The 21189-nt window shown below is 39.6% G+C and overlaps 4 protein-coding genes across 11 annotated transcripts; 2 read left to right on the forward strand and 2 right to left on the reverse strand.

The window, feature by feature from the left end:
* The first annotated feature begins 1347 nt into the window (after window positions 1-1347).
* On the forward strand, window positions 1348-5731 carry LOC112464714 (mediator of RNA polymerase II transcription subunit 28-like). 2 transcript variants are annotated; one of them, XM_025031871.1, is made up of 4 exons: window positions 1348-1568; window positions 2234-2585; window positions 2673-2872; window positions 2974-3138. In XM_025031871.1, the coding sequence occupies exons 1-4, from the start codon at window positions 1509-1511 to the stop codon at window positions 3112-3114; spliced, it is 753 nt and encodes a 250-aa protein (XP_024887639.1). In that variant the 5' UTR covers window positions 1348-1508; the 3' UTR covers window positions 3115-3138. The 2 variants fall into 2 exon arrangements, with proteins under 2 accessions (XP_024887639.1, XP_024887637.1); XM_025031869.1 differs by lacking the exon at window positions 2974-3138 and adding an exon at window positions 4924-5731 and having other exon boundaries at window positions 1352-1568.
* A 1619-nt stretch (window positions 5732-7350) lies between these two features.
* LOC112464710 (cytosol aminopeptidase-like) lies at window positions 7351-16909 on the reverse strand. Its single transcript, XM_025031857.1, has 8 exons — window positions 16722-16909; window positions 16310-16425; window positions 10412-10575; window positions 9986-10160; window positions 9427-9754; window positions 9076-9344; window positions 8672-8850; window positions 7351-8465 (listed from the first exon to the last, which is right to left on the reverse strand). The coding sequence occupies exons 1-8, from the start codon at window positions 16803-16805 to the stop codon at window positions 8239-8241; spliced, it is 1542 nt and encodes a 513-aa protein (XP_024887625.1). The 5' UTR covers window positions 16806-16909; the 3' UTR covers window positions 7351-8238.
* LOC112464709 (E3 ubiquitin-protein ligase COP1-like) lies at window positions 13200-15626 on the reverse strand. Its single transcript, XM_025031855.1, has one exon. The coding sequence runs from the start codon at window positions 15388-15390 to the stop codon at window positions 13342-13344; it is 2049 nt and encodes a 682-aa protein (XP_024887623.1). The 5' UTR covers window positions 15391-15626; the 3' UTR covers window positions 13200-13341.
* On the forward strand, window positions 15935-20785 carry LOC112464712 (F-box/LRR-repeat protein 7-like). 7 transcript variants are annotated; one of them, XM_025031868.1, is made up of 2 exons: window positions 15935-16283; window positions 18649-20785. In XM_025031868.1, exon 2 carries the CDS (start codon window positions 18662-18664, stop codon window positions 20015-20017), a length of 1356 nt encoding a protein of 451 aa, XP_024887636.1. In that variant the 5' UTR covers window positions 15935-16283; window positions 18649-18661; the 3' UTR covers window positions 20018-20785. The 7 variants fall into 7 exon arrangements, with proteins under 7 accessions (XP_024887636.1, XP_024887633.1, XP_024887635.1 ...); XM_025031865.1 differs by lacking the exon at window positions 15935-16283 and adding an exon at window positions 16439-16491; XM_025031867.1 differs by lacking the exon at window positions 15935-16283 and adding an exon at window positions 16949-17034.
* The last annotated feature ends 404 nt before the right edge of the window (window positions 20786-21189 follow it).

Consider the following 21189-nt stretch of genomic DNA (forward strand, 5'->3'; position numbering starts at 1 on the left):
AAGCACATAAAATTGCAGGAGCCATGAGCAGAAAGCAGAAGCCATATGCGCATGCGCTATGGTATCCGTAAAGCTCTAACAGATACCATAGCGCATGCGCATATGACTTCTGCATTCTGCTTATGTCTCCTGCAATTTTATGTGCTTCCACCTTAAGGCCATTGCACGTAACAAAGTTTTAGTCATAATCGTAAGGCCGTAAGAAAATAGACCAATCACACTCGATTATTCCTCGAGCTCAAGGAGAATAATCGACTGTGATTGGTCTATTTTCTTACGGCCTTACGATTATGGCCTAGTTTACACCGATCTCTTGATACGCGTATCAAATAGTATATTTGAACTGATCAGCCAATAATCAGACTTATTTACTAGTTATTTACTATTTAATACGCGTATCAAGTGATCGGTGTAAACTAGGCTTATGACTAAGACTTTGGTACGTGCAATGGCCTTTTTAGTTAACTGAAATGCTATAGTGTATGTACGTGACGTAAACTATAGATTTTAGTTACTCAGAGTGAATTTTGGAACGCAAGTTGCTACGTATGTATGTACATCTCGTCAACTATTTAATATCTCGCGTCGCGGGGCAGGGCGACATTTTTTTCTGCCAGATTCTTTCGGTTCGTGTAAAAACGCATCGATTGAGCATAATTTCGTCGATAATGTCGTTGATAATTACCCAATAATGTGAAATTGAAGATCGGACTTATCAATACCGAACACTTAAAAATTCTGTCTCGTGTCTTCATCATAGATATCGTATATCTATGACCGTGTCAAATCGGCGGGAAGGGGTCGCATCATGGTGGAAGAACACAGGTGTGCTCATACTCGTGACGAATTTCATACGGTTCTGCGCAGATGCCAGATGCAACCATTTTTAAGTGTCAGTTTCAAAACATTTAAGGTTGTACCAAGTGATATTGTGACATATCATCATGAGTACGTGTTCAATAAAAACGTGTAAAAACAATTCTCGAAAGAATTCAAAAAATATTCATTTTTTTCGGAACCCCAACAGAATTATTGATTAATCCAGATAACGACTGGATTAATCATATTTCTAGAGGAAGAATAATCAGCCCTTGTGTCGAATTATTTGAAACAGCGAAAATTATGGAAAAGTTATTTCAAGATTATCATGGTTCTTCTATTTGTAAGACAAAAATAAATAAGTAAAACATAAAAATAAATAAGTAAGGCTGCGGTCCACTTGACGCTACAAATTCAAACTGTACCGCGGCAAGATGGAGGTATCTGGCATCAATTTCTCATTGGTTGTTAGAAATATATGCGCAAGAGCACACCTGTGTTCTTCCACCATGGGTCGCATGCGGGATGCGGGATGAGTTTCGCACATTCGCACAGGGACTACGGGATTACAGTGATCATACGGGATCAAGGACAAGAAGGAGCACGAGCCTGTTGTCGTCAAGCGCGGCGCGAAATCGAGACGGTTGTTTTCGCGCGCGGATCCGCGAACGCGCGGATACACCTGTGTAATGGCGACGCCGACCAACAGTGGTGGTAACCTCGTTGATGAGTTTGAAGAATCATTTCAGGTAGAATTCAACTATTTACATCTCTCCGTATCGTCGTTGATTGATGTATCGCGCGTTATTCATGTCCGCATAATTGAGGAGCTCGGTGGCATTTCCTCGCAAACGTGGTATATCTGGGATGTAAAACTCAAAGAATTGTCGAATAAATGCTCCATCATTGCTCTATTGACGTGCATCACTATTAGCATTTCGCAGCATTGTTCAAATGGAAATGGTATTTTTTTTTTACCTGAAAATAGATGTGGCTTTATGTAATTGGAAAGTGAAAGTGATGATTGCTGGCAAGTGTTGATTGTGAAAGTGGTTTGAAAAAGATAGAATTATTAGAACTCTTTAACTCTGAAATACAGCAAAAAACGAAAAGTATTAGAAAAATAATTCTGATAATATAAATATTTATAGAGATAAAAGTCTCAGTCTTTAAATGGAATATGTAGATTATATAATGGAATATATATTTCTTCAATTTTTATAATTTTCTTAAGAACAAGAGAACCTGTTATATACTTGAAAGATTTCTTAAGAGAAACATTCATATAAGTTAAAAATATAACGAAGTAATTAATATATATTTTTCTTGGGCGTTGTCTGATTCTAAATTTAAAGCTTCTGAAATATTCTAGAATGTGAGCATAGTTTATTGAATATTAATTATTGCTTTCCAGCAATGTTTGAGTATATTGACAAAGGACGAGGGATTGGGTAACAGTGGAACTGGCGCATCTGGTGGTTTGATAGTGGATAAAGACGAAGGTCGTGCGGAAATGGAACAGGCTACCATGAGATTCATAGACCTGGCTAGGCAGATGGAGGCTTTCTTCTTGCAAAAGAGATTCCTCCTGTCTGCGCTAAAACCTGAGCTGTGTGTCAAGGAAGAGATTCAAGATCTGAGATCAGAGCTGGCGCGCAAGGAGGACCTGATAAGAAGGCATAACGAGAAGATCGCTGTCTGGCAGAATATGTTGTCGGATCTGCAAGGATGGGCGCAGTCGCCCGCTCAAGGCCCAGCACCCAGTGGTAATATTAAGTAATATTAATATTAAGACTAACAATAGTTACCTAATTCAATGAGATGCTCAATAACATTAGTATTAATGTCGATAGGGTTACCAAACGGAAATCAAAGCGGGCAGAATTCGCAAACTGCGAGTGGTAGCAGTAACGCTTCGATGCAGCAACAGCAGCAGATACTGCAGCATCAGCAGCAATTGCAACAGCAACTGCAGCAACAGCAGCAGCAGCAGCAGCATCCACAATTGCAGCAACAATTGCAGCAGCAAATGCAACATCCGTTGCAATCACAGGTATTTAAGTGACGCTGTTACGATCAAAGTTAAAATTTTCCTATTATTCAAGTAGATTGTTGTTAAATTTGATATTAAACGTACATTTTACTAATTAAAAGGAAGAAGAAAACAAGTGTGAGAAAGAAACGACTAATAGTACGATTGAACTGAGCGATAGTGACGTGGAGATATTAGAGGAAACGGGATTGTTTATACCTTTTAGCGATTTTCCGTCATTAAGCGATTTTTATTTCGTGTAGTTATTTTAAATCGTAAATTGATCAAATTGTTCATACAATTTATTAATCATTTTTTTTAAATGAGATTTTAATGTTAAATCTATTCTTGTACAACGGTAATCATATTTATATCGCGAAACTCGCTTTTTTATAATATATATCGTAATTATACGTATTAATTACGTGTAATATATGCATATACTAAATGTATATATTATAATGTATATTTGTGTACATATATATGTACAGGAGGATATTGCAATATATTATTGTATATATTACTGAGAAATATAGAAATATTATATACATTATTGAAAAATAATAAATTATACAATCATTATAATGATGCATCGCAATATCCTTCTGTTATTCGTTGCATTTGAAATGTATGATTGCTTTACATGTGTGAGTATATGTCTGTACGAGAGAAAACGCATGTGTTTGGAGAATCACATTTATGAAAATCATATTATTAAGTAAACACACACTCTCTGTCTCCCTCTCTTGATGACGGAAATACTCACTTCAAAATGTTATAGAATATCGCTAAATTTTTCATACGGATCATCGAGAAAATAATCGGGTCTCCCCACATACGCACGACGATTATAATATTACGTGTGATAGTGCCTTATACAATTCCTATACACAAACGTAAAAATGTATTGTACAAAAGAGAATAGATTAAATTTTTTTTATAATTACCTACAAGATAGGATTATATACAAAAATATAAATTTTTTCATCGTGAGAAAAGTATCGAAGAATTAACTATATGTACAAACAGTTATTGTAAGACGATGCCAAAACAATGAATACAATATACAATAATTTGTACAATAATATGTACAAATACTTAGTAAAAAAAAAAAGAAAAATGAAATGTAATAAATCTGATAATGGCAATAATAAAACTTAGGAGTATTTATAATATATATATTATACTTTACATTAATAGGAAGACCTAGTGACCACATTTGACATTATTTCATAAAAAAGATCACATTTATATAACAGAACGATGAACATACAGTCAGGGTTTTTTATTTCATTTTTTAAATACTTCTTCTCACGAGTGACATTTTTTCGCGTCATTCTCTGTATGCATAAAATAATTTGCATGTAGATATTGCATGCACATCAAGAAACGTTACAAACTGCATTTCGATTACAAAAATCTGTAGTAAAACATTGTCATTTGTAAATTAGAATACCGTCGAGTTCCTTCTATAGTGTTCCGCGGATAAAGATACATTTCTTTACTCATCTCTATGATAATAATGATATATAGAACATTTAAATCTTAAGTTCATAAATAACTCATAAAAGAAGCATTATACCCACATTGCAATTTGGATAGTGTCTGGATCTGTTTCACTTACATTGTCTCGACTCGCAAATAGATGTCATGACATAATAAATATCTTTGTTCATTGCAAAAAAGAAGAAAGAAAAATAACATTGTACTTTTTTTTTTATTTCCCTCGCCTATATATTATTATTCCCGACAAATCCGATTCTGGCTGTTCGCCCGCGCGTGTCTATCTTTCTGAACAGTATGCAGCATGTGGAATATATTTTTGGATAGCTGTTTCGCGAACAGCTTGCACAGTTCTCTTTTTTATAATATCATATCAGAGACAAACATAGATATCGAGTAGAAATTTATTGTTTTTGTTGTATTATTTTGTTTTCTCACTACACTCTCATGCATTCCCCTACATATACACTCTACATATCTCACTACATTCCCCTGCACGTATACATGTGCCAGTAGAAATTCTCCCTTGCGTTCCTAACGATACATCCTCATTTAGTGTGACTTTGCAGGTGCAACAGGGTTCTGGTGGACCACCTACATCAGGTCTTCAGGGAGTTGGTGTACCCGTCAGTCAGCAGGGCATGTTCATGGCGCAGGGTGGTGTAGGTGGTAGAGCCACCGGGTTCCCAGTTGGCGGTATGGGCAGTAGCGCCCTTCAGGGGCCTCTGGCCTACCTGGAAAAGACAACGAGCAACATAGGGATGCCAGAGAGGCGGAGTTGACGCGGAAGGGGGAGGGGCCGGGGTCGGGGTCGTGGAAGAGGCCGAGGTAGAGGAAGAGGCGGCGGTGGTAGCGGCCTACCGCCACCGCCACCGCTTCTCGATCCCTCAGACCCGTCGTCCTATGCTGCTGCTGCCGCCGCCGCAGTCGCGCCCCTTCCCTCTCCGCAACAGCAGCCTCCTCCTTGCACATGAACGTAATGTGTGGCATTTTTAATTTCTTCTCTTGAGAGAAAGACCACGTATGAAAGACTTTTATACTTCCAAGGTTGAGCACATTTGGTTGTCATGGGTGTTGTGTTGTGCATTTGATGTCAGATTGTGTTGACTTGAATGTGCCACGTCAGTGATAGTGATGATAATGCTGATGATTGAAGCGCAGTTGATATGCGTTACCTTTATATTGTGAAAATGGACACAACTAATGCGTATAAGTATATATAATTTATGAGCTTACTGAGGTCTCAATGGCAAATGCATTTTAACAGTGCCAGTTTTATTGTGATCCAGCTTTGGATTGACGTTACGCGCCTGCAGGAACATTCTTTCGCATTCCTCCTGAAACTGTTACGTACGCGAAAGACGTTTTACATTCTTTGTACTAGTCGCGAAAATCGTAAGATAGGGTCGAGCTTACGTACGTACGTGGAACGTACGAAATTGCGACGTAGAGTAAGAAAAGTACGATAAATACTTTATAACTGAAGCGGCAATAAGACACAGTACATAATAATGAGATTATGTGTGATGTGAATATGATACTTTTAATTTTACACATAAGGATAAGGATATCTTTCTATTTCTTTATACTACATCATTAGTTGATGATATTGGTTCTCCGAGATCGCCGACACTTTTATAATAAACTGCGTTCATCGCTTTTGCAGTGCCTTTGGACACCTATCAAATGTACTGTTTGTGCGATATCAATAAAATGTACATTGCCTAGTGTACTGTGCAAAATCAAAAAGGAAATTACGCATGTTTGGTTACACTAATATAAACATCCGTCCTGGACATTTACGTACAAACTCGAAATTTTTACCCGCGTTTGTATAAATTTTCAAATAATTCTTCAAAGCGCGATGTTGCCTCTGTGTGCCTCTAACTAATGTACTTACGCATCAGATATAGATGCATTAATGCATATAAAACGAGCAATCTCAAGATATGTACAAGGAATCTTAAATATTCTATTATCTTTTAATATTTTTAGTTTTGTACGATTAATAATTTGTATTATGTGCCATTAGTGTTTTTTTTTTTAAATAAGTATTTATGTGATATACAATTAAATTAGAATCAAATGCCATATATTGCGTATTTATGCGATATAATTCTATGAACGCGCATATTGTTATAAAGTACAATAATAATTTTATATTGTGATACATCGTAAAACATTATAGATTAAACAAAAAATAAATATTTGTACACAGTTATTAACAATTATTTCAAGACATATTATTTAGTTTTATTTGCAATTTATTTATTTTATGTTTAGTTAGACATGAACTATTCGAAAAGATTGTACAAGGGAGCAATTTTATGCTCGTTTTTTATGTAATGTGATAACCGAAAGAAATATTTTATATATAAATTATCAATTTGATATGACAATATGTATACCCATCTATTTTTCATATCATTAGACAATGAGGTTCTTCAGTGAAAGCTAGCATAGAGTCATTGCCTATTTTTATACATTATGTCTTTTGCATGTCCAGGACAGAATGCTTATATTACTCGCTATTTTTTAGATCCGATGTACTCGTATACATATAATATATGTAACTTTCATCCTGTACAATATTATATTGTATGCACTGTAGTATACATATAGTTGATACAAATGTTACTTATATACATATACAGATCACGCTTTCTTATTTTCACTATTCCAGCTAGTTTAAAATCCTGTTTGTGATAAAGTCCTCAAGAATATTTACCAAAAGAAGAGCTTTACACGCGAAAGCAATTCGACTGTACAAAATTGTAAGAGTTGTATAAAAACTTATTTTCAAAACTGTCGTTTTATATACCGGACAATCAAACGTGATAGTTGCATGTATAAAGTGGGATTTGTCAGTTTCGATTTGGAAACTGTATTTTATATAGGGGAACGGTGTCTAATAGAGGAAAAATTTTTCTGCTGGATTTCTTTTTGGAAAATAGGATATAGATCAACTGCTATGGATTTAAAAAAAGGTTTGAAGCTAGATTTACTAATAGAAACTTTATGACAAGTCTTTCAAACATATATGTCAAAATGCAATGAATACATAATTATTAAATTTCATGATACCGAATGTATCTGGAGATGTCGGGATTTGTCTTCGACTAATGTGGAAATTGTTGTTGAAATGAGCAACTTCCACATCTAGATGTTAAGTATTCTATTCGACATCCTTTTTTATCGCATGTATACATTATTTTTATAGGTTATATGTTTTAATCATATAAGAAGTGGTAACTTAAAAGATGTAGGCACTGCCTAATATGGTGAGGTATGACTTTGATTCCGGGGATCGTATAATCGTCAAGCATTTCGATAATGATCCGTCAGATAGAAATAACTATTTGAGATAAGTCATCTTATCTACATCTTGATGTATGAAATATATCAAGAATTAAAAATGCATACGTATAAACCTTGATTAATATACTTAACACATACATTCTCCAAATATTCTTATAATAGTGGCAATGTATTATAGCATATAAAATCTTCGTTAGCATTCTTTATATTTTGTTAGAATTTTCAACTCGAGTTTCTGTCTACTGAATATTCAGACTCGTGATATTAATAACTCTCGTAGGAACCTGATCAACGAGTCTGTTATCTGCTTAGTGAGACATTAAAAATGCTGTTACTGGCCTGCGGTAAGTTGTTTATGCGTTTTATCACTGAACGTTATCATATTAAGTCTGATTAGATCGTCCAATACAATCCCTCTCCATATTAGGCGCAATTCCCCTATATATATATATGTATATTTCTATATACATATCCTTCTGTGTAAACTTTTACATATATATATGTATAGAAAATTACAAGAACCCGTTTGACGCGCGAGTTACGTAAAGTGACCATTAGTAGATCGTTTAACAGAGCGCCTGTAGGAATTGTATAAGCGTACGTGTCGGGCGCCCGGTCATTCCGGCTGGGATATACGGTAATTCGTCGTGGGCGGGGCCCATGACACCAGCTATGTCCAGATGCATCCACGGCATGTCCTTGCTAACAAACTCCCTCAAAAAGGCAGCGGCGGTACAAGAGCCACCACCCTTGCACTTCGCGAGGTTATTTATGTCGGCACCCTTTACTTTTTCTGAAAATTATCATGACAGAGATTTTCAAGTTTTATGTAAGCGACAATTAATAACAACGTTATGTCCCGGCTTTCGGTAATGCATAAGAGACAGTAACCCCTTGCTGAACATATAAAGAGAAAAGTTTCTAAAGAAGTTTTGTGAAATAATCCGATAAGAATATTAAAATGGATAACGTAATAATCGCAATCCTTAAATCACTCACTCGTCACTTCATCCGTGAAATGCTGCCATAGAGGGAATCTCCATACTCGATCGCCGGTTACCGTCCCAGCATTTCTCAGAGTTTCATAAAGGTTGCTGTCATTGGTAAACACTCCAGTCGCGGAGTTCGACAAGGCAATTCTCATGGCACCGGTCAACGTAGCGATATCCAAGATAAATCTATTTAGAGAGATTGAAGACTTATCAGTTTATAATTATTTCTGATAATATATCTGTCGAATATATCGATAAAATATAATATAGTGCATAACAGTAATAATATGGGATAATTCATAAGGACATCTTTTTGAAGTATAAAAGTACGTTGATAAAATAATTAGAATCCAAGAGAGCTTTCTTATAATATTCAAATATCAGGGCTCGCACGATTAATCTTAATCTAACCTCGGATTAAACTGCTGAGCGTAGCACAGCGCGTCGGCGAGAATCAACCTGCCCTCCGCGTCGGTGTTGTCCACGATGATGGTTTTGCCGTTCATCGCCTGCACCAGATCTCCCGGCTTCGTAGCATGTCCGGACGGCAGATTCTCCGTGAGCGGGATCAGTCCGACGATATTTTTCTTCAGTTTGAGCTCGGCCGCGGCTCGGATAGTAGCGGCCACGCAGGCGGCGCCGCTCATATCGGCGCGCATCTCGTCCATTTCCGACGACGGCTGTGAGCAACCGTTCGTCCTCAAGTCTCACTTTCTCCTTACATTTTTTTTTTTTTTTTTTAACGGAGAAAGAGTAACTTACCTTAAGGCTGATGCCACCGGCATCGAAAGTGACTCCCTTACCGACAAACGTCACCGGTGATTCGCTTGAATTCTCGGCACCTTTGTAACTGATCTCGAGGAACTTGGGCGGTTCGGTGCTACCGCGCGCCACGCTGAGGAACGAACCCATCTTCTTCTGCTCGGCCCAGCTCTTGTCGCGCACCTGAACGTCGACCCCGAGATGCGTCAGGACCTCGCAGACCCGTTGCGAAAATATCGTGGGCGTCATCAGGTTCGCGGGCGTGTCCGACAGCTCGCGAGCCCAGTTCTGCGCCTGGGCTTTAATTATGCCAACTCGCCATTCCGCCCTTAAAAAAAATGACAAACCATTAGTTTTGTATTCGTAAAACGAAATCTAGGCTACGGTCAACGTGACGCTATACAAATGCTTCGAAGCATTCCTCTTCTCTTTTCTTTCAATGAAGAAAGAAAGAGAAGAAGAACGCTCCAAAGCATTTGTAGCGTCACGTTGATCGTAGCCCTAGATCTCTCAATTTTAATGAATATTTTTGACGAGAGCATAAAGAAACATCACTTACTCTCCTTCATCTCCGTACAGCGAGATCTTTGGTAACTTCTTTTTCTTCTCTTCATTTTTGAATCCTTGATAAAGCCACGTGGATAAACCAGCTCCCTCGGCAGCGGCTTCCGCGTCTCCCAGGGTTTCCAGCTTGATGTCCTTTATCTCCACGTCATCCAGTGCGCGGCATCCCGCTAGAACAATAAAACTTTAATAGAATCTATTATATTTATTTATAATAATACAACTTTTTCTTTAATAATTTTAATTTAAAGTCTATTTTTTTTAAATAACATAATATATTAAAATTATTAAAATAAAAGTATCAAAATTGTTCCACTATGTATATTGAAATTTTAATTTTAAAGTTTGATCTACAGAGATTTGAATAACAAAGTGGAACGACTATATTTGCACAATATATATTTTGAATAATAAAGATTACCTGCTGCAGCAGCACGTACACTTTCCTTTCCTTCATGGATCTCTTCAAGTTTGTTAATACCAAGACCTTGCTTCCCCAGTCCAACTACCGCGACTCCGGCGTAATCGGTTTCATCCAACCCCCAAAACACTCTAGCATGACCTTTAGGGATCTTTGGTCCTGCTCTGTAGCGTAAACATTTATTCCAAGTTAGTGAAAAGATTGATTGGAACAATTTATAAGGAAAGATACGCGATAGTAGTACGCACTTAAATAGTCAAAAATGTCCAGACACAACTTCATAAATTTATTAATTACAATAGAATCTAGGCGTTCTTTTGACATTCATCATGTGTACGGTATACTTGCAATTTTAAAATACACTCTAAAAATATACTATTCTTTATTCTAGAATATTCTTCTTTTTTGTCCAGTTATACATTATACATCGGTACATTTACAATTACTCACTTCGGAGATTATAGCTACACATTAATTCACAACTGCTGTGTTTCTGAGCTACTGAGTATCAGCGTAGATACGTTACGTTACGGAACTGTTTTTCACACTTCAGTTCTCACTAACATTGTTGAAACGAGCATATTACAACCTATACCAGCGGCTTAAGATATAAATACAATGAAATATCCGTTGATAAACTTCATTATTCATTATTAATTTGTTTTATGTACAACAACACTATAAGTAGTAATGTGACTTTGTCATGGGGTTTAATTGCCATAGTTATATAGTGGAACATAATTAAATAGTAAAAAACAGATTTACATATAATTACGTGTTCATCGCAAACAAGAACTAAGATTCATCGATATGACAGAAGCTTAAAATTTCTTTTATAAAAAGAATGTAAAACGTACTCACACTGTTCTATCATTTCCACACATTCCGAAAATCCATGCGAGTGTTGTTCTTATCGCAATATATGTTTATTTTTTTATTTGCTCTTTGTACATTTTCTCTTTTTACAATATTCATATTAAGACAATAGATGCTTTCCATTTACATCAAAACTCAGATAATTCTCACTTGTGACATCATTCTATCTTTATTATTCATTAATTGCCAAAAAGGATAGAACGACGTCACAAGTGAGAATTATCTGAGTTTTGATGTAAATGGAAAGCACTTATTAACTTGCTTCGCGTTAAATCTGTCTTTCAATTATTCAATGTTTCAATTAGGCTAACGTAATATTGCAAATAGTTTTGACAGCAAAGTCAAACACAAAGATGATAATATAATCATATAAAACATTTGATATGTAGTAAAAATATATATCGCAAATCAGAAAATTTCAGTAAAAATATGCGTTATCTATATGTACCATTATCGGTGCAAACAATATTTAAGACGTTGATTACTCCTTATCACGTCTCTGTTTGCAAGATTGTGCAATCATGATACCACCAAGTAAATTTAAGCTGAAAATTTTATTAGTAACAAGTTGCAGACAATCTTTTTGAATTGTTGAGATTTCTATCACACGGTAGCGAAAACATGGATATTTTATTTACTTATCGGTATTCGGTATTCAAAATATCGATATTGCGATTACTAGGTGGTTTCTAGGAAAATACAGGTACGATTTGTATATACGATTGCCAGTCGAAGTTACATATGTAGTATATCAATTTTATATTATATTTTATTATACGCGTATCAGTTTTAATGGTTTCCGATGTTTCAATCTTTTCCAATCTTTAGAGAAGTTTTAAACAAGTGCATTTTAAATTTACTATGAAAATTTTATAAAAAGAAGATTGTGCCGTTATCAAACGTGTTTATATCGTTTTTAAGTTTTGCATTAAGAGCAGATTTCGTAATGGATTAAGATATTGGAATAGTCGCCACTCGGATATTAAGAAGCGTTATCGGAAAAATCACGCATCTCGAACGCACGCATACACCGCTGTAAATTTTTGCAGCCTTGAACACTTCTTCCAAAAGTATTGTACTTATTGTAGTAAATGTCATTCTCACACCACACATCAATCATATTTAAAAATATATATGTATGTATATATATATATATATATATATATATATATATATATATATATATATATATATATATATATATATATATCTCTGCATAAAATACAATTTAGATCAAGCGTGCAATTATGGTATCTCCGACGAGCGTTAAGTATCAATAACGTAAAATTACGAAAGATCATCGTTTTCATAAGTCATACGCAGGAATATTTTTCGAACGTAATGTAATAATGCGAAACTTTTTATCGTTACGATTCAGTCTGTTGAGATTAGAATTATATCTAAATTAGATTAGAAAATAGAGTAAAGATACGAAAATGTAATAATTAACAGTACCGATTTACCTAATCATCTTACACATAGTATACAATCCAGAGAAAATATTTGTGCTCTCTGATACATTGAGCATGGATCAACCGAAGATCTCCATTTGCAATAGTTTTATTCGCTGATAATGCATCCTTCCGACGCCATTTCCATCCGATTTATTATAGATTACGTCAATGGTAGAAATTTTCGCATTATTATTATAAATTATTACGCTATTTAGAATGGTTCCATTACTTCTCGTTGTTATATTCACGCCTAAAATAATCACAAGACAGATAACATAAAATAAAAAGGGTCTAAGGTCCGTATTCATAAAGCCGTATTAGCATTTTAAAATGTCCCTAAAGATGATCTTGAAATAGGAACGGATTATGAATACGGGCCAAAGTGTACGAACTAAAAATATAAGAAAAACAAAAATAACAGAAAATTCGGCAAAATTCTTCTCTTCTTCTCTTGAAATATAATTTTTATCATTATTCTTATATTTATACTTTTGGCTATCTTTTTTTATTATTTAGACCCGTTTTAATTTATAGTAATCGAATACGCGTTTCACTCAATGTCAGTTAAGTTCCCCGTTCAATTGCTTTTACCTAATTGTCTCAAACCAGCTCTAATATTTTGATAATTCCTTGAGAGTTAGCGGCTACTACGACATTAGACATCTGCCGCCAGCACACCGCGGACACGAACTCGTTCAGATCTTCCTCTCTTCTGTCCTGCACCTCCAATATGCTTCGAACGGCGTCGAATTTGTACGAGAACAACTGCTTCGTCAGCCCTTTGTAGTATACATATAGCGCGTTATTTTCCGATCCGCAGGCAACGTAATCGCCGTCAGTAGCAAGTCCGACAAAGTTCTTCTCATTCACATGCCCAACGAACGATCGGAGACAAAGCGGATTATTTATGTTCCACATCTTCAGCTGAGAATCCGTGCTGGCTGATACAATTTCCTCCTTGTTGATGAACTTGACGTAGGAAACGGCTTTGCGGTGGCCCTTGAATATGCACAACGCCTCCTTCATGTTGCGCAAATCGTAGTAGTGTACACAGTGGTCCGCAGATCCAAACGCCAGGTGACACGAGCTACGCGGATTGAATTTTACGCAGCACACGTTCGCTTTCGCCTCTAACGACGCCACGGAATGATCGGTATTCAACGCCCACAATTTCACCCGGGCATCGTCGGAGCCGGACGCGATCAATCTGGTATCCACGTCGTTGAAATCGACCGACCAACACCTCTTCTCGTGCTCCTGGAACGTCTTCGTCCTCTGACCGGTCGTCGCATCCCATACCGTCACGGTACCTTCATAATCTGATGACGCAAGCATGCCCTTGTGAAAGGAATTCCACGAGACGCACGAGATCTTCGAACTAGAGACCATCTCGACGCAAGGGTAATGAATGTCGACGGTGTCCCGTATAACAGCACCGTAATCGAATACCTTTATGCGCTTGGTGACACCGGCAATCGCGAAAAATTCGTTGTCCTTATCGAACTCGATACTAGACACGATAGTGGAATTGTTGAAGAGATCCGATGAGTAGTTCAGAGTAGCCACTGGACGCAGAGAATTGTACCTCGAGAACTTGACGAGATTTTCGCGAAAGACGTCCAGACCAGAACTCGTGCTGTACACGCCGCCGTGAGTCTCGCTCTGAGGCTGCGATTTCTGACCGAGCAATAGTTCCTTGCCGCGAGAGTCGAAGTAACATTGAACGAAATCGTCGAAGTGAGCGTGCAGCCTCTTCCTACGTACAGCTAGGGTTGATCCACCGGGATGACTGACGCTTGGATTGGAGAAGGTGTCGGGGCCGATGGTCCCCTTGTCGCTAGGTTTCACCATATTCGAGTCTATTATGTCTAGAAGACCGAGCATCTCCCGCCTAATGGCCGATACCTGCGCGGAATCGTTCTCGCTCGCCTTCTTGACGTCCTCCACCCGCGGACATTTGCTCTGAACGTCCTTCAGAATGTTCTCCACTTCTTCCATGTCTTTCTTGATCAACGCCACTTCTTTCTGCAACTGATTCCGCTGTTCCTCCTTTTGTTGCAGCAAGTGTTTGAGGAACTCGTGCAGAAGCTTGTTCTGCGCCGTACAAGTCTCCGCCTCGAGTAGATGCTTCCGTTGGGTCAGCACCTCGAGCATCACATTAACGTCGGGCAGAGTGAGATTGGCGCTCTCCGCTGCCACGATGCTCCTCAATCCGTCGGACGCCGGTGCCGACAGATCACTACCCGCCGCTCGGTGCTTACTATTGTCCGCGTAAGAGCCTAGCTGAGCGAGACCTTTAGTTCTCGTTTTATACTTGGAAACTAGCTCGTCCAACAGAAAATTCGGGAAAATGTCCTGCTCGCTCAACGTGAAACTGCATTTCGGGCAACGATCCTTAATCTCTAAGCACTTTACGATACAGTGGTGACAGAACGTGTGTCCGCAACGTGTAATATACGCCGTGTCGATAAGATCGAAACAAATCGGACACATGTAATCGTTGCTCTTATCTTCTAATATCCCGGTCATCCTCTGTAGCACATTCGTAGGCGGATGAGGCTTATTAATTTTACCGCTACCGTCGCCTAATCCACCACTGCTCCCTGCGCTGCTATCGTTCCCCATATTACCGTCGCCAGGAGTCGACATTACTACTATTACTCTACTTCGATTTCTGTCAGTCTTGAAGCAGTGATGGTTAATTAATTGAACGACTTAACCGACTTAAAATCTCCTATTTGATTTGTCTGACGTCGCGTCGAAAAGAATATATCATAAATCAGGCAGTATTATAATTCTCATTTATAAAGCGCAGCGTGTTTCTAGGATATCCTTGTGCGGAGCAAGTTGCACTTCATATCATGCCTATAATACCGTCTCTCTAGTCACTCCTGAAACAATGAAAATAATGCCAGTGAGCTCCGTGAGGCGCACGACTATCGTTGAAAAATTCAAAAATTTTCAATAACAGAAATAATACTTCATATGAGAATTTTAAGAATAACAAAGGGAAAGCACTTTTAAATATCAGATAAAAGCTCAGGCAGCATTATAACAATTGTTTCAGGCTGGAAATATGAATAAAATATTTAAACATATTGTTATATCGTATGACGAAACGAAAGTGAAACAACAATTTGGAAATGCAATGCTGTGTATGGACGGGTGGGGGGGGCAGGGGGAGGTCTTTATCGTACACGTCACGGTTCTACACCTTAGCGTACGCGCTTGTTAAACAAGGTATGTGCTAAGAGTACATGTATATACATGAGGGAACACAGGTCAACTTCGTCGACAGAAGAGTACAATATGGAGAAAAAAAAGGAGCGTTTCGACGTGTCGAGTAAACAAACATATGTGTCAATGCAGAATAGTCTGGAGAGTATATTCTACACAACAGAGGCGCACACAAGGGGTACAGCCTTGTTAGATTAAAAAAAAAAAAAAAGGAAAACGATACTAACACAGACGCGCGCTGCAGTGTGGAATGCCGTATCTCTCTAAAATCGCGAGGATGCACAAAAAAGAGATTTACAGCGATGGTAAGTAGCGGGCACTGGGAACTTACAGCAAAATATTCTTCAGCAGCTTGCCGTTGACCAGATCGTTGTACTTGGCCGCCGTGGGGGTGAGCACAACGTTGTCCTCGCTCTCGGTTTCGTATACACCCAGTACCAATCCCGTCTGCGGAAAAAAAGGGGGCAAGTATGTCAGGGGAGCGGGCGACAACGGTGACAAGGTCGTAGACGAGTAAGCACATAGAGGATTTGGGGGGTGTCGAGTCGGCGTCGACGTCGACGAGAGCGAGCATAGATAACTCGTCCGAGGTGAACCTCGTACGCGAACACGACGACGGGGATCGCATCGTCTCGGATTACGTTCGTCGGATTTTTCCCCCCCGAGATGGGAATTTCGCCGTCTCGCCGTCTCGAGAAGCGAACGCGCCGCACTAGTGGACGAGGGAGGATCACGAGGATTACCTTCATGGTCGATACGCTGGCGAAGAGACGCAAGTGCGAATTTCCGTGCTGTAGTGCCTTAGCTCTGATAAAAGACAATGCCATAATTCGTTCCCGAGAGCATTAGGTGCGATACATATATACACTACACACCGATTATGAGGGCCGCACACGACACACGACGGCGGCGACGGAACGACGATTCTGATTGGCCGGATTTAATCTTCGCTCGGTTCGGCCCCGCGCGATATAAACCGCGCGAATTACGAACGCGGGAAGCCGTTCTTTAAGCAAATAGTCACGTGACGTACGAATTCCGCAATAAAAATCGTTCGTAAGTCCGTTCTGTAATTATTAGAAATTTTAAAACGTATTTTTAAAACGAAATAATGCTAGTCTTAGACGGAAAAAAGAAATAAAATAAAATATAATAGATGTATAATATTGCTTTAGAAAAAAAATGAGCGAGCAGATGGTGTGCAGATATGAATTAATTCTATAACAGATAGATTTAAGAATAGCATAAAAATTGGAAGAAACAATTATTGTGTCGAAAATAGTACAAAAGTCGTGAAAAACGAATAAGATTTCCGCTTTATATTTTGGCTTTAGAATAAGACATAAGGGCATAGAGTCGCCATTTTGCTAACGTGCTGGTTTGTCCAAATCTTTGCGATCGCGCACGATTTATACTTTATTACAACGATTCATTATTTTATTATTATTTGTTACGCTTGTTTTTCGTTTAATATGAATTTTTTGGTCTTTCTCGAATGTAGAAATTTGTGATTCACGTTCATGCGAAATCTGACTAATTTTTTGGCGTTTTGGGCCCAATCTGCGCCGCCAATGAGGTGAAGCGCCTCTCGCGACGCACCTTTCATCTTGGGACCACTTGGGACTTGGGACCCGCTAGAAGCTAGAAGTCCCGGTTGATCGACTTGGAGAGGGGTTCCGATCGTGGAAACGAGAGAGGGGGGGATGATCCACCGCGTTGGGCAGCGTTGGGGCCCCGTAAGTGTGTCGGGGGTCGGGGGCCTGTCATATGTCGGATTTTCCATTCCGCGTCCGCGAAACGCGATCGCGCACGTTCCACGGCGACCGTACGAGCGACTCGACGAATTCCAAGGCGCGCGCGACCGCCGAGCGGATCCCGTTCACCGCTGCCCGTCGGTCCCCCCGCGCGGAGCGAAACGCGCTCGGGCCCCGCAGCTGCTTCACGAGAGTTGGAATGCGGGATCAACATGGAGGTGGTGGCGAATAGATCGATATTGCTCGGTGATGTCACGCACGGTCGCTGACTCTCCCGTTCGGCATCCCGTTTGTAAGTTTTGTGAACGTCGCACGTCGAGCCTCGAGCCGTAAACGGCTTCGCGACGCGTTGCGACGCATCGACGAGGTCCCTCCCCCGCGCAAAATTCGAGATTCACGGTGGCTGGATTTTTTTCGAAAGCGAATATGCCGAAATTATCGTTGAACCAGCACGAAAGTTCAATCGAAAAACGTGGAATTGTGACAGTTTTATATATGCTTCTATAAATTCGGAGAGTAGTCTATTTGTAGATTTATGTTATGACATATGTGTCTTCCTTGACATAAGCTAATATAATTACGCAAATAAATTTTTTTTCTGTTTTTCTTTGATACGCAAAAGCGGTCTCTATTTATAATTTAGATTTGTCAATTTTGAATGCTTCAATTGTTAAAATTTATATATCTCTAAAATTATATATTTTTATTGAGCAAATCCAGGTGAAGAAATGTATTTTTAAGTATAATATTTTTTATATTATCCATTATTAAATAAAGTATTATTTATCTTAAGATTAAAAAGCAAAAATATTTTGCCTTGCAATGCCACCTCGAATGACCCAAGTAATTTTTATCTTTACTTAAACATGAATGTAAAAAACACAATTGTATTTTGAAATAAGTTTCCAATTTGCAGAACAGAGCATGGAATGGAAGGATCATGCCCACTCCTCTTTCCCAGCTTCGGGGAGCAGAGCGGCTCTGAGCGGGGAGGAGGCTACTCGCAGAAGGTCGGCGTTTATCGACCAGGTGCGGACGCCATCGACTTGGGCTACCACACCCTCGACAACAATGCTTGTCGCACCACGTCGTCGTCGTCCTCGTCTACCCCGGGCGTGTCCAGCACGCCGATTCGCCAGCAGCAACAGCAGCAACAGCTACCGCAGCCGAAGCACCATCTGGTTTACCACGTCGCGGTCAATGACCTCTGTCAACTCGATGACAATTTGTTGCTGAGGATTTTCAGCTGGCTCGACACCCGCGACCGCTGCTCCTTGGCGCAGACCTGCCGACGCCTCTGGGAGATCGCGTGGCACCCGGCGCTTTGGCGAGAGGTCGAGGTGCGTTATCCACAGAACGCCACAGCGGCGTTATATGCCTTGACGCGCCGTGGCTGCCACACGTGCGTCCGTCGTCTGGTCTTGGAAGGTGCCACCGGATTGCCCGGCATTTTCGCCCAGCTGCCGTACCTTAATCTGACTTCCCTGGTGTTGCGACACTCGCGTCGAGTCACCGACGCCAACGTCACCACCGTGCTGGACAGCTGCGCTCATCTCAGAGAACTCGACCTGACCGGTTGTCCTAATGTCACTCGCGCCTGCGGTCGTACCACTATTTTACAGCTGCAGTCGCTCGATCTCAGCGACTGTCACGGCGTCGAGGATTCCGGCCTGGTGCTGAGCCTGTCGCGCATGCCGCACCTGGGATGCCTTTACCTACGTAGATGTGGCCGCATTACCGATGCCAGCCTGGTCGCCATCGCCTCCTACTGCGCCAGCCTGCGTCAGCTATCGGTCTCGGATTGCGTGAAAGTTACGGACTTCGGGGTGCGCGAGGTGGCGGCGCGTCTCGGTCCGTCCCTCCGCTACTTCTCCGTAGGCAAATGCGACCGCGTGTCCGACGCCGGTCTGCTGGTCGTCGCCCGTCATTGCTACAAGCTGCGCTACCTGAACGCCCGCGGTTGCGAGGCGCTCAGCGACAGCGCGACCATCGCCTTGGCGCGCGGTTGCCCGCGTATGCGCGCCCTGGACATAGGCAAGTGCGACATCGGCGACGCGACCCTCGAGGCACTCTCCACCGGATGCCCGAACCTGAAGAAGCTGTCCCTGTGCGGATGCGAGAGGATCACCGACGCCGGCCTCGAAGCGTTGGCCTACTACGTGCGTGGCCTGCGGCAGCTCAACATCGGCGAGTGCCCTAGAGTCACGTGGGTCGGCTATCGCGCGGTCAAACGCTACTGCCGACGTTGCGTCATAGAACACACTAACCCTGGATTCTCCAGCTGATGTCAACCCAGTCAACAACGTCGCTCGTATCGAGGGGATCTCGAGTAGCGATGTAAATATTCTCGGAAAAAATACTCCGGGTAGGAGAATATCCCGAGTGAATTCTCTGGAAAAGGGCCTTTGAGGTATATCCTGAGAATATTAAAATAACAGTATCTATACATTGATATATATCGCGAGAATATTTATAAGAGTATATTCTCTCTAGTATGACTTAAAGTACGCGTCTAGACAATATTCTCAGGATATTTGATTATCTCGTATCACTAATCTCAAGTGCCAGAGTGTAATATAGCGGAAGTTCTTAGAGAAATTGTAAACCCAATTTTTTTTATCAGAGTTTATGCGACGATAAATGTTACCCTTTTTGATATGACGTCCACGCGAAATCGACGTTAGGATGAGTTGTCAATTTTTAAGATCCATGACTTGTATCGCCTGCAATCTATTTATTAACAAGCATTATTTCATCGCTCGCATATTTGTAAAAAGATTGTTTCACGATTGGTTGTAAAAATATATACATATATCCTGCTTCAAAAGTCGTGCGTGCTATATTTATTGTTTTCATAATTTAATGCACTACGTAATGATAATGAATCGTTTGTAATCCGTAACAACGTTTTGTAATTTATTGTAACGACGATACGATATTAAATACTTTCATTTCTTGACACCGCTGGAATTAATATGTAGATTAATTACATGGCATTTATGCGGTGTGTATAAAATTGCGTAGAAATGTGCAATAAATCAGTCCCAGTTAAACCCAATTATTTTAGAGATACAAAATTTCGCGCGGCAGTGATGATATTTATCTCGTAAAAAAATGGTTATTGTTACAAAAATGAGATATACTTGACAATCAATTTTATTTAAAAAATTTTATATTACGAGATTGTAATTTCTGAAATCTCTTTTAATTTTTTCGAAATTTACAATGACTTGCAGAACAAAATTTTTGAAAACTCACGGTTGCGAAACGAGGGTAATTTTAACACACAGTATATGTAAAATGTATTATAAAAAATGTTATTTATGTAGATATATATAAATACATTTTTAAAGAAACTTAATTATAAAGCTCTATTTTTCCACATTTAAATCACGACTTGCAAAGCGTAAAACGATTTAAAGCTTGTTCTTGTTCGTGATCGATGAAATAATATTAA

The sequence above is a fragment of the Temnothorax curvispinosus genome, unplaced genomic scaffold (assembly GCF_003070985.1).
Source record: "Temnothorax curvispinosus isolate PA1 unplaced genomic scaffold, ASM307098v1 QBEX01014483.1, whole genome shotgun sequence".
NCBI classification, from domain to species: Eukaryota; Metazoa; Arthropoda; class Insecta; order Hymenoptera; family Formicidae; genus Temnothorax; species Temnothorax curvispinosus.